Below are 12,641 nucleotides of genomic sequence, written 5' to 3' on the forward strand. Positions count from 1 at the left end.
ATGAAAAAAGAAGGGTAAACCCCCCAGAGAAAGGTATGGATTCCCCACTAACCAGCCTCCTCCTGAAAGATGCTATTGATGAAACCTGCCCCAAGCAAAACCCCCCTACCTGCTAGAGGATGGAAGGCCGCTCTTGTTTCTGACTGCTGCGTGAATCTGCCTAGACACCCTGCCCTGTTCCAGCTCGCTCTCACATACACACTCGCTCATTTTTCACCTCGCTCTACCTCTGCTGCTGCTGTGCTCTTCTTCCTGTCTCCTGTCTACCGGCCTGACAGACTGTGACCCTTTGGAGAAATAACACACAGACGACCTCACCTCTTTTTAGTTACCCCGGGTTTACTCCTTATTTATGCTTAACTGCAGTCTTTGCGTCACCTAGACTACAAGCCTCCTGGGCCTCTAAGCGCTATCCGGGCCGCTCTGTCGCGTATTTCACTCTCTCACTCTCTCGCTTGCTTCCTCTCCCTGAACCGACGCGCCCTCAACCTCCAAAATAGGGGATACCGTTCTCCTTTCCTCTCTTTCATCCTCCCTCTAACCGATCCTCCCTGTCTGTCCTCAGAAGCGAAAAAAATAAAAAAGAGAGAGACAGTTTCTACGAAAAGAAACAAAAAAAAAAAGGCAGGATACTCACCTCGGGCGGAGGTGGTCGACGCAGATATGGCGTCTGCAGGTGGTCGTCATATTCCACCCAACCTGCTACCCGGAAATCGAGGCGAAGATGGCGGTTTACAGATCACAAACACATCCGGCTTCCAGGGCCAGTCGCCCATAGACAGTCCAGACGGCAACAGAAGTGCTCCCTGGTCTGACATCCCCCCGTCCGCTCCCACCGAGTCCAATGTCAACCCTGAAGAACGCTCTCCCCGACAGCCAGACTCCTACCGAAGCCCTGGCAGAACCAAGTCGCGCGACCGACATAATAATAATAATTCGAATGGCCCTTCCACCAGCAAGTCTCCCAGCGGGAATACCAGAATCTGCAGAGTCTGTGGTGAGCCTCTACTGGGACAGTTCGTCCGTGCCTTGGGAGGCACATTCCATCTCGAATGTTTCCAGTGTAAAGTACGTCGTTTCTTCCCTTGTTGCCAATCTTATAATAAAACACTCTAACATGAATGAAATGAAAAAAGGATTGCGGAGAGATTGTCGCATCGAAGTTCTTCCCCGTCGACTCTGAAGATGGCAATTCCCAACATCCCCTTTGTGAACGAGACTACTTCCGACGATTAAACCTATTGTGTTTCGAGTGCGGAGGCGCCCTTAGAGGATCCTACATCACGGCTTTAGACCACAAATATCACATTGAGCACTTCACCTGCTCCGTTTGCCCTACCGTCTTTGGAGCTCAAGACAGTTACTACGAGCACGAGGGCAAGGTTTACTGCCATTACCACTACTCGACCCAATTCGCTCAGCGATGCAATGGCTGCCAAACCGCAATCCTAAAACAGTTTGTTGAGATTTTCCGAAACGGCCAGAACCAGCATTGGCACCCTGAGTGTTACATGATACATAAATTCTGGAACGTGCGCCTGTCTCCAAGTGGGAAGACATTCGAACCGCCAGAGATTGACCGCGATGTCAGCAATGAGGAACGAGACCAGATCCGTGACGAGGAAGAAAAGATGGAAGAAAAGGTCTACCGTATCTGGAGCGTGCTTTCTGCATTTGAAGAGTCGTCTGCCGCGTGCATTTCCGATATGTTGCTGCATGTTAGCAATGGTGCATACATCGATGGCGTTGTTGTTGCGAAAAAGTTCATTTTCCACGTCGAGGTCCTCTTCAAGGGTACGGACCAGCTTGCATCTCAAATTTCTGCCCTTGGAGTAAAAGGTAAGTCATCTAATACTCTGCTCTCCTTTTTTTCCCTCCCCCTTTTCCCAAACAATTGGTTATCGGTATGCTAACAACGGGGAATAGAAATGGCATATGGTAGAGAAGCAAAGCTGCTTTGCAAGAAAGTTGTCTCTTTCTTTTCATTGCTTTCAAAGACACAAGAGACCGGAGTTCGGAAGCTTGGAGTTACACAGGAGCTCCTTGCCCTTGTTACAGGGCTGGCACATTATTTAAAACTCCTTATCCGCATTGGCTTGCAGGGCTCTCTTAGATTAGAGCGCGAAACAAAGACACCAGATGCCCTCTATGCTTTCCTAGACCTAACTGCAGATCTGGAGGAAGTGAACACTATCACAGCCAGCGATCTAAACACTGATACCTCACAGCTAGCTCACTCTCAGTCTGACTGCTGCGCTGCGTGCACTGAACCAATTGATGATGAGTGCATTGTCTTGGGCCGGAGACAATGGCATAAGAAGCCGCCGCACCTTGTCTGCGGCGCATGCCAGGATGACCTAACACACGACCTTGAGCGCGCAAGATGGAGTGAGAAGAATGACCGACCATTCTGCCAAAACTGCGCTGTACAGAGAGGACATGATCCCCAGGCCATTTCTGGATTTGAAAACGTTACCAAACTACAGCAATACGTCTTCCTGCTTCGAGTGGCTCTTGCTAGACTCCTTTCTGTCTTACGATCTGGTGGTACTCTACCACACACATCTGGTATGTCTGCGCTCTGCCACTCAAACAACTCTTGACTCTCTACTGACCATTCATATAGATGATCCCAACTTGAAGGAATACGAGGCAAATGATGGCCACCGTATTCCTCCACAGGCCGATCCCCATGTGCCACCTCAGCGTCCAACTACTCGCTCAATGTCCTACACTGGCGAGCAAAATGAAGAGAAGGCGCCTTCATCACTCGAACAGACAGTCGGTGAGATGAGAAGACTCCGATCTACTAGGAATGAGCGGGCCATCTCCACAACCTTCAAGAAAGCTCGAACTTCGCGCATAATCTCTGGCCCTGAGAGCAGCAGCGTCCAACCAGGTGCTCCTGGAAGTGCCAACAATGGCCAAAACCAGAACTTCCAAATCGTCGAAGAACGAGACGCTGATGGCGAGCCTGTTGCTGACCTTACTTTTGGAAACCAAGATGCTCTCACTCTGGACGATATTCCAAGAATCGTCGCTGCCGAGCAGGCCAAAGAGCAACGTCCTAACGCGTATAAGCATGCTGGTGGTAATCTCATTGGAAGCGGCGGCCCTGCTGCTAAGCTTGTCAATGGTCATCAACGAGGAGTATCCGTTGACCAGCTGGGTGCCATGGAACGACCTAGAGCTAAGAAATATTTCTCAGAGCTATCTGCTCTAGAATACTTCATTGTTCGACACGTTGCTGTCCTTTCCATGGAGCCCTTGCTGGAAGGAAGCTTCAATCTCGAAGAACTTCTTGGTCTCATCGAGCCTCGCAAGCCAACTATCTGGAACATCTTTAACCGTGCTTTCAAGAACGATCCTCGCAAGGTTGGCAAGAAGAAGGGCGTTTTCGGCGTAGCCTTGGAAGTCATCGTTGAAAGAGACGGAACAGAATCAACCCATGGAGTTGGCCCTGGAACATTGCGAATTCCAACCTTTATCGACGACGCAATCTCCGCCATGCGGCAGATGGATATGTCTGTTGAAGGTGTCTTCCGTAAGAACGGAAACATTAAACGACTCAGAGAAACCGCTGAGCTTATTGACACCAAGTACGAGGCTGCTGAGTTGGACAAAGAGTCCGCCGTTCAAGTTGCGGCTTTGATGAAGAAGTTCCTTCGAGAGATGCCTGATCCTCTCCTTACCTTTAAGCTTCATAGCTTGTTTGTTATTGCACAAAGTAAGCTCATTTTCGTCCAATGCCACTTTTTAACCGGAAAGTCGTAATGGCTAATATAAAATAACTGTAGAAATCGCCGATCCAGTAAAGCGCAAGCGAGTTCTTCATCTGACTTGTTGTTTGCTTCCAAAGTCACACAGAGACACTATGGAAGTATTGTTTTCATTCCTTAACTGGGCTTCTTCGTTCTGCCATGTTGATGATGAGACGGGTAGCAAGATGGATATTCATAATCTTGCTACTGTTATGACCCCGAATATACTCTACTCTAATGCAAAGGTTGCTGGTGTTGACGACAGTTTCTTGGCTATTGAAGCTGTCACCTCCTTAATTGAAAATAATGATACCATGTGTGAGGTACGTACCGCGTCATATCCCAACCATATCACCAGATTATCATGCTAACGTGACCATTACAATAGGTTCCGGAAGACCTTCTGTCTATCCTAACCGATTCGACGCTCTTCAACGGCAGTGCGGAAATCACTACCAAAGAAATCCTCAAGCGTTATGGGGCCTTGGGCAAACTTCCTGTACCCCAGAGAGCCCCGACAATCGCAGAAACCATTCCTGTGCGTTCTGGCTCTTCGAAAGGAAATAACTCTCCTATTGCCGCGCGTATTGACACCGATCCGTCTCAAGCTACAGCATGGCAGATGCAGAGTTCTGTGAGGCATGTCCACGGGCCTCAGGATCATAACGCTCCCTTCCCTCCACAACCAATCCGAACTAATACCGGCGACAGCAACCAAGGACATGGTCAGGGCCAGGGCCAGGCATACAGCGGAGTTCCACCACAAAAACCCCAACACCAGCAACACCTGACACAACCACCAATGGCATACCGTGGCCGCCCTCCTGCCATCTAAGTGATGTTTTCTACACGTTTAACTAATTCCAGAGGAAGGAAGAGATTAAAAAAAATCATGAGACGACCTTGACCTGCTTCTTGCATATTCGCATATGGCGTCTGAATCTACCCTATTTGCATTCCACCGGACCGGGCAACAATCTACGGCGCGGTTCACTTGGTGCTCAAAACTTGGTTCATTGGGGATTTGCTTCTCTTTTGTTATTGGCCTTTTCCTTTTTTTTCCCTTTCTTTCCCTTGTCTTTACTCTACACGGAACAAACGGTCTGGTATTGGTTGAATCTTCTTCGTTTTCCCCTCTCTTACTTTGATTCTCTCCCTTCTTTTTCTCACACTTTTTTTTTTTTCTTGACCTCCTTATTTCACCTTTTTCTCGACCCTTTCACCTTCACTTGCAAATCTAAAACGATGAAAAAAATCCTTTCTTGAAATGCAGCGGACATTGTATCTTGGATGCCATTTGGTCTGACAAGTATACCCACATACCCCTTTTACCTTTACCTTTTGATTCCCATTTCTCTTCTCTTCCCTTCTACGGAGGCCCCGCCCTCTCTTACCCCCTTTACTCAATCTGTGTGATTCTAATTTCCTTCTCTACCTCCCTCCAACCCGGCCTCTTCTTCATGCATATCCATTTGACAACGTACCTCAATTCCCCAATGCCCTACTTCTGCAAATACCTTCATAGTTATGACAAACAAGTTCCCCCTTTAATTTCTTCACCTTCTTTTCGACCTTTCTTCTTCTCTTCTTTTATTGACTGATTACTATTGATTCCCCCTGTTTTTCTGCTAGTTTCTTGCCTTCTCTTCCCCCCCCCCCCCCCCATCTTTCCCCCTTTAATTGACTTTTAACTTCTACGCCAATCCCACACACTACCTTCTTCCCTCTCTCTCTGCATTTTTTACACTTTTTTTTCCCTTTGCGTTCCTGACGTCTCAATATACATTAGCCTGTCCCGTCTTCGTCTTCTTTGCTACATGATTGCTTGCTGCTTTTGCTCGCTGTGGACGTATACCAGTGGTTACTAAATCTTTTTGTTGCTTTCTTCATTCCTCGATACAAAAAATTATGCCGCATCTTGCTTGTTTTTCAATACCCGGTAGGCGCCACTTAGCTAGAGACATACATGGTGATGGCAATTACCCCGTAAATACGTGTTTTCTTTAGCTTCTACCCCCTTTTCCTCATCCCTGTGGTGCAATTTATGTATTATTCACTTCTAGGAGAAGCAACGCGTTTGCTTAGAACGCTAGACGCTTTTTATATGCCTTTATAAAATGCGAAGAATTCCCTAGTTCTGTTGAGTCTGAGGGAAGTAAACATTATTTATACTCCTAACTCCTAAATATGCCAGCCATCCTTAACAAACCAATCTCAATAGCCACCGAAGTTTCAAATATCATTATAAAACGCTTAAGGCTTGAAAATATCAAGTTGAATCACCGAATATGACGAATCGAAAAGCGATTACCAAGAACCTGTAGCTAATGTAGGTGCCTCTAGACCCTGCTTCGAAGGACTCTCCTCCCAGGAGCGGGCTGTTCAACTCCTTGGCCCTTTCTAGCAGCAGCAACAGTCATTTTTCGGGCAGTTGAAGCAGTTGCTGAAGTAGCCGTGGTGGCAGCCCGGCTTCTAGAAGTCGGCGGCTTCTTTGATGATGCGCTAGAAGCCTCAGCCTTCTTGGTAGCGGCAGTTCTCGCCGAGCGTACAATTGTCGTTCCAGAAGTTGCTGCTGAGGCATTTGATGATGTGGTGCTGGTACTGACTTGCCGGTTGGTTTGGCGTGTAGCTGTCCTTGCGGGGGGCTTTCTTGTGCCAGCTGGCGCCGATTTGACAGACATGGCCTTCTTTGGCCTGATGACTCTTCCAGGTACAGAGTCAGAGCTGTTGTCGGGCGGGGTTACTCGGCGAACCCCGGCTGCGCCCCTCATGGTCCTAAGCTTAGGGGTAGCGGGAGTAGCAGCATAATTCATGTGTTTTGTAGGGCTTGTGTGCTTGATGGGGGAGAAGGCACGGATATGATAGGGTTCTTGCTGCTGTGTCTTGGTAGGTGACATCTTCAAAGGTGATTGTGGAAAGGTCCTGGAATTCGAGGACTTTGGTGATAGGATGTTAGACTCTGTGCGTTGGGATACATTGCGGGATGAAGAAGCTGGCATGGTTGGCCTGCCCCGCTGCTTTGGATTTGTGAGGGGATGATTTGAAAGATCAGGGTATCCAGCATTTTCCTTATCAGAAGAGCCATGACTGTAATATTTAGTTAGAATCTGTCCTTAACCAAGGGGTAAAGGAGTTAATTTACCTTTGTCGTGAGGCTCCAGTACGCTGCGCTGCGGCAGAGTTTGCTGGTGCTTGCGTTACAGGGCGCACCGTCTTTGCAGATTTAGAGGGCAAGCTCGGTTTCTTGAATGGAGACCTGTTGTCCGATGTCTCTTTGGTAGCTTCCGAATACTTGGCTAGCAGTTCGCCCAAGTTTTGTTTACGAAGCGCCATGGGGATTCGATTAATACGCCGTTCAATTCTCGCTCGTAAATCTTGCGCCTGGAGGGCGTAGTGCGCGCGTAGTTTTCGCGCTCGCTCAGTAACTAGAAGCCGCGGTTAGCTATATACTGGGCCAACACTGGTCCACGCCATGGGAATCCCACTTTCTAGCTGCAAGTTGTCCATCAGGGCCTGCTTCTGCTTCTGGGTGATCCTGAGCCTCTTCTTCGATGGGCTCCTCGTGGGAGTAAGGGCTTCATCATAATGGTTGCTTGGCTCAGGCGACTTTCGTTTTCTCGAGACGGCGGTCGACATTGTAGTGGTGAGGTCCTGGACTGACTATAATCAGAGCAGTGTTGCTATCCTTCTTTTAATTTAATTGTGTGTAGTGTCTAGTTATCTCAATGCTCAAAGCTCGTCGTGGTGTGAGTTGCGGTCCAACTGTTCGATGTTGATATTGAAATAAACAGGAAAAGGCGAGCCGTCGCGATGTAAACAAACGTGATTACATAAACATTACGGCGCTAGTCCCGATTGAGAGCTCCGCAGCAACCTTGAAGCTTCACTTTCCTTCGCTTCAGCAACGACAACGACGCCGACACCAGCAAGCCTTTCTCTGCTACGACTAGCTATACACATATACACGCCATCTCTTGTCTCTCTTAACACCCCGTGAAGCTTCTGTCTTGCCTCTATTTTGCGTTATAAAAGCTAGATACATCTCTCACAGCCGCCGCCATGTCGCTCGAAGCCACTATGATCATGTTCGTCTCCCCCGGTTCGGTGTTTATGGACGGTATCATGCTAACGAAGTATGAAATAGTATCGATAATAGTGAAAGCAGCAGAAATGGCGACTACCTGTACGTTACCATGGAACAGTGAAAACGCCTACAATCCATACCTACAGCTACTAACAGGACGATAGCCCCACAAGATTCGAGGCTCAAGCAGATGCTGTGAACTTGGTTCACTCCGTAAAGACACAAGCTCACCCACAGTCGGCTGTTGGGCTGATGAGCATGGGTGGCAACGGCCCAGAGGTCCTGGTTACCCTGACTGAAGATATTGGCAAGATCCTAGAAGGTCTTCACCGGACGAAGATTGGCGGAACTTCACATCTGGCCTCCAGCATACAAGTTGCCTACGTAAGTGTATTTGAACTATGACGTGTTCATCATACACAAGTCAAGCTAACTGTTGCTGTTTGCGTCTGGGTGTAGCTAGCACTTAAACACCGAAAAGAAAAGGCTCAGAGACAGCGGATTATCGTCTTTTCCTGCTCCCCGGTTGTTGAAGACGAAAAGTCGTTTGTCAAGCTAGCGTTGAAGATGAAGAAGAACAATGTTAGCATTGACTTTATTGCTTTTGGCGAGCTTGATTCAGAGACGACGAAGAAACTAGAAGCCTTCCACGAGGCTGTCAACAGCGGAAATGGATCAAATCTGGTCATCATACCTCCCGGCCCTAACCTCCTCAGTGACTCGATTCTCCCAACCCCGATCCTTGGAGGACGCGGTATGGCATCGCATATGGAGGGAGGAGAGGATGTTGGCGGCGGCTCATTTGACTTTGGAATTGACCCCTCTGCCGATCCTGAGTTGGCATTTGCTCTACGCATGTCTTTGGAGGAAGAAAAAGCAAGATTAGAGAAGGAGAAGCAGGAGAAGGAAAAACAGGCCAAGGAGTCCATGGATAAGATTCCGGAAGAGGGCGGGGAGGCCAGTGGCAGCGGAAGCGGGAAGAAAGATAATGATAAGAAACAAGGTGACGGAGATAAGATGGATACGTCGTGACGGCATGTCGATTGAAGTAACGTTATGATGGGAAGAGATATATGGACAGCGTGGATTATTCTAGACTAGTGACGCTCGATGGCATTCCTGGCGTTCGTAGATCAATGTATTCTACTTGAGATTGGCCTCGGAAGTGACAGTACCCCCAGACATATACATGCCAGTACATACATATATCATCTGCAAAGCCCTATTATCAATATCTCTGGATTATTCATTAAGTCGTATCTTTTTTTAAAAAAGGGGATCTGTTGCGTAGAGTCTATGTTCACAGTCTTCCTCCGTCAAAACTTTAGATGCTATCTTCCCCTCAGCCACGTCGCTAGATGCCTGTCAAATGACTCGCATCTCACCGGCATCTCCAGCTGATAGAAGGGATTCTTCATCACGTAGTCTGCATACAGCTCGTATATCTTGGCAATCACACTGTCCACATTCGGCATAAGCGGATCAGTGAAGAGCAAGAACTTGGTCCCTGTCACAGTTTGAAAACACGTCAATCTAAATCGTTCCGTCTCGAGGACTTCTAGGCCTGTCTTTGGAAGGCCGGGATTAGGTAGTGTGGAGGTCATGGGTATCGTGGATGCTGAGGTATTGGACGTAGCGGGGGCGGAGTAAGGGAACACAGGCGTAAGGGAGCGGGTGATGGCATGGACGCTGTTTATATCAGCAATCAGATCAATCGATACTGGTCAGCTTGGAAATCCGGATATTGGAGCATGCTGCTGCTGCTGTTGCTGTTGGGGTAGGTCGTTTGCGTACCCATGAAAGGTGCCTGCGAAGACGAGATAGTCGTTTGTCGAGAGCTTCTGGAGGCCAGCCTGAAAGTCCCGCTGGTAGATCAGGCCTCCAGCCTTGTTGATGATGACGAGGGAATAGACAACCCTGGTGCCAGCAGTTAGTCCATGCGGATGCGCCGCAGCCTCATCTGTTGAGCTGTCTGCATACGAAGGCCAACTCACATTGCGTTCAGTCTGCTCCCATTATGGTTACTATTTCCCTGCTATAGCTCCGCCCAAGTATAATCGTCGATCCCGGGACTCTGTCGCCCCTCTGTCAGCTGCTGTCTGCTCTTCGCGTCGTCTTGTCGGCTTTTGCTCTTGTTGCGATTCTTCGTCTTTTCTGACGGAGGAAGTCGATATCGTAAGTATTGTAACGCCATTACACGATTATACGACGATTGGTGGAGAACGTGACACGTTATCGTATTGAATATTACACCATAAAATACCCCATAAACATTTCGACATCAATATATTGACGGCGACGTCTGTTTGCATGATATTTCTTTGCACATCCCCCTCGATTGCCAGATTAATAATAGAACTCTGCTAAGGCGAAGGAGAGGTTTAGTTTCTACAGAGTACGCTGGAGAGCCAGTGAGGCAGGCGTAGGGAGAGCGTTTCATGGGCAGGCAAAAGGGGCCACGACGATTGGCAGGGAGTGCTCCAAAAAACCGAGTGACAGGAATGCCCAAGAGAAGTCGAGGCATCTCATGCATCTTTAACATCCGCACCAGGATAATCCCGGCAACTCTGGAGGGCGCATCACGGAGGAGCGTGAGGCTCAATTCGTGCATTGCGGCGCAGTCAGAGGCAAGACTTTCAGCCCTTGCAAGGAGCGGACGGCAGGCAAAAGAGGAGGTAGATAGGCTGCAGGCACGATTTATCATGCTTCTGCAGGGGGTTTCCCCCCTCCTTATGGAGAAGAAGAAGAAGCAGCAGCAGCAGCGGAAGCCTGGAAAGAGGAGAAGACATGGCTCTGGCCTCCCTCTTCCATCACATCATGCTGCATCTTGCATCTTGCATCGCATCAACATCGACCAGATTTCATGCAACCCGGGCCTTATCGATAAAGCAAACTTCCGCTAACATCGTGGAATATAGCTAAAGTATGGGGTCGCCGAGTTCATCTGGCGGGAAGCTTTCTCGTGATGGTTGCTGATGGTGATGTCGATGCTTGCTGTCGACCACATCCCGTAGATTGTAACCATGGCAAGCAGCCAGACCGCGGAGAGGAACCCGGAGTAGACAGCCGTTTAATCAAATAGTATCTGTCATAATTGAACCACACTCCCTTGTACACTAAACCTGAATGGGCGGGGACGCTAGTTAAGGATCCAAGCAAGCTGCGACTCCAGGGAGCAAAGCCGCTGTATGGGTGTTTTTGTCTCCGCGTCTGCTTCGTCTGCTCCTCCCGGCCCACCAGCTGGTCCCTTAGAAATCCTGATCGCCTGATGCTGCTGCTGCCACTGCCGCAATATAGCTAACGAGCTTGTATGTATCCACCTGTACCTGTACGAGAGCCGTGTTAGAGAGCAGTATCCAGCCCGTCAAGGGGAACGAACCGTGTATAAAACGCTGAGCTTCGTCCCTCTCGTCGGCTGCTGCGCGAGTCAGGCCGATACGCAGTCTCCCTCGACTCTCGTGGCTCTTCGTATCCGAGGCCCTTTTGTCCCTTTTGCTCTGTTTGCTCTGCTCTCGCCTACAGTCTCGTTATCGCCTCCGTTTGTTTGTGGTGGTGGCCCTGATTTGTGCGAGCAGGCTGAAGCTGAACTTTTTCTGCAGTTTCCTCCTGCGCCTTAACAGCAACAACAGCTCCAGGCCAACCTCATCTTAGCTGGGCTTGTCCTCTCACCCCAGAACAGCGTCTTCTCAGCTCTGCTCCTGGTCCTATATGATAGCTTTCCCTGTCATAAGCCTATAATGATCTCTAGAGGAGCTTGGATGTTTCATCAGACCTGCTGAGTTGGCAAATCTGGTAATTCATATAAAGAGGAGCAGACAGAGAGAAAAAGAGACACAACACGCTACAGCTTGATAGTCGCCAGCGATTTGAGCAACCATGTCGAACCAGGCGCTTCTTCGTATCGGAAGGGTAAGTCTCTCTACCTTGGTAGCCTGGGAGGCCCAGGACGAGACGAGTCGCTGATGTTTCGGCGAAATATATAGGAGATCAGTCAGATCCAGCAGGGAGCTGACCTCTGTAAGTCAAGGACCCCAGGTCTTCTAAGGGCCCCCTTTTTCCTTTTGCCAGTTACTCAGGGATTCTATCTTAGCACTTGCCGTGGCTTGCCAGGAAGCAGACATTCGTAACGTCAAGGCTCTCATAGTTGGGCCGCCTGGAACTCCCTATGAATTTGGCTTCTTCGAGGTATGCTTGTAGTCATTTCTTCCAGGACTGTGGTTCTTGCTAACCGCGTTCAACAGTTCTCTATCAAGTTTACTGAAGGTCAGGATGTTTTTCAAATATACCCATGAGACGCCTAATGCAAGCAGATGCTCATATTCCATAATTTAACCAGACTATCCTGCCCAACCTCCACATGTTCAGGCTATGACTACCAACGGCGGAAGATGCCGTTTCAACCCCAATATTTATGCCTCAGGCAAGGTTTGCGTGTAAGTTCTGATACTGCAAGTCAAATGAGATGGATAATTTCTGACACACTACTTCGATATAGGTCTATTCTAGGGTAAGTTTTAATCGATTCTCTTATAAAGAAGTATATGTACATTAACAATGTTTTCAGGACATGGGAGGGAAGTAGTGGGGAGCAGTGGTCGTCAGCTCAGGGCCTAGAGTCCATCTTGATCTCCATTCAGAGCTTGATGTCTGCAAACCCATATGAAAACGAACCCGGATTCGAAAACTCCAAATCTCCCACTGATCTCAAAGCAATGGATAATTATATTGCCAAGGTTATACCACTCTTTTAATCATATCTGTTACTCCATGATTCTGACAGCCTCCAGATCCGACAT

General features: G+C 48.6%; 5 protein-coding genes across 5 annotated transcripts; 4 read left to right on the forward strand and 1 right to left on the reverse strand.

Annotated features, from left to right (window-relative positions):
• Nucleotides 1–69: 69 nt before the first annotated feature.
• Nucleotides 70–4,596, forward strand: TRV_01947 (uncharacterized protein; the record flags this gene model as incomplete). The annotated part of the gene is made up of 7 exons (XM_003023851.1): nucleotides 70–281; nucleotides 408–1,068; nucleotides 1,137–1,839; nucleotides 1,927–2,568; nucleotides 2,627–3,727; nucleotides 3,798–4,084; nucleotides 4,150–4,596. 7 exons carry the CDS (start codon nucleotides 70–72, stop codon nucleotides 4,594–4,596), a joined length of 4,053 nt encoding a protein of 1,350 aa, XP_003023897.1.
• Nucleotides 4,597–6,100: 1,504 nt separating this feature from the next.
• On the reverse strand, nucleotides 6,101–7,094 carry TRV_01948 (uncharacterized protein; the record flags this gene model as incomplete). The annotated part of the gene is made up of 2 exons (XM_003023852.1): nucleotides 6,101–6,848; nucleotides 6,904–7,094. 2 exons carry the CDS (start codon nucleotides 7,092–7,094, stop codon nucleotides 6,101–6,103), a joined length of 939 nt encoding a protein of 312 aa, XP_003023898.1.
• A 1,009-nt stretch (nucleotides 7,095–8,103) lies between these two features.
• On the forward strand, nucleotides 8,104–8,877 carry TRV_01949 (uncharacterized protein; the record flags this gene model as incomplete). The annotated part of the gene is made up of 2 exons (XM_003023853.1): nucleotides 8,104–8,229; nucleotides 8,305–8,877. The coding sequence occupies 2 exons, from the start codon at nucleotides 8,104–8,106 to the stop codon at nucleotides 8,875–8,877; spliced, it is 699 nt and encodes a 232-aa protein (XP_003023899.1).
• Nucleotides 8,878–10,547: 1,670 nt separating this feature from the next.
• Nucleotides 10,548–10,748, forward strand: TRV_01950 (uncharacterized protein; the record flags this gene model as incomplete). The annotated part of the gene is made up of 1 exon (XM_003023854.1): nucleotides 10,548–10,748. The coding sequence occupies one exon, from the start codon at nucleotides 10,548–10,550 to the stop codon at nucleotides 10,746–10,748; it is 201 nt and encodes a 66-aa protein (XP_003023900.1).
• Nucleotides 10,749–11,721: 973 nt separating this feature from the next.
• TRV_01951 (ubiquitin conjugating enzyme (UbcH), putative) lies at nucleotides 11,722–12,596 on the forward strand (the record flags this gene model as incomplete). Its single annotated transcript, XM_003023855.1, has 5 exons — nucleotides 11,722–11,754; nucleotides 11,829–11,862; nucleotides 11,936–12,030; nucleotides 12,211–12,278; nucleotides 12,410–12,596. The coding sequence occupies 5 exons, from the start codon at nucleotides 11,722–11,724 to the stop codon at nucleotides 12,594–12,596; spliced, it is 417 nt and encodes a 138-aa protein (XP_003023901.1).
• Nucleotides 12,597–12,641: the final 45 nt, after the last annotated feature.

The sequence above is a fragment of the Trichophyton verrucosum genome (genome assembly GCF_000151505.1).
Source record: "Trichophyton verrucosum HKI 0517 chromosome Unknown contig00188_1.f1.exp, whole genome shotgun sequence".
NCBI lineage: Eukaryota > Fungi > Ascomycota > Eurotiomycetes > Onygenales > Arthrodermataceae > Trichophyton > Trichophyton verrucosum.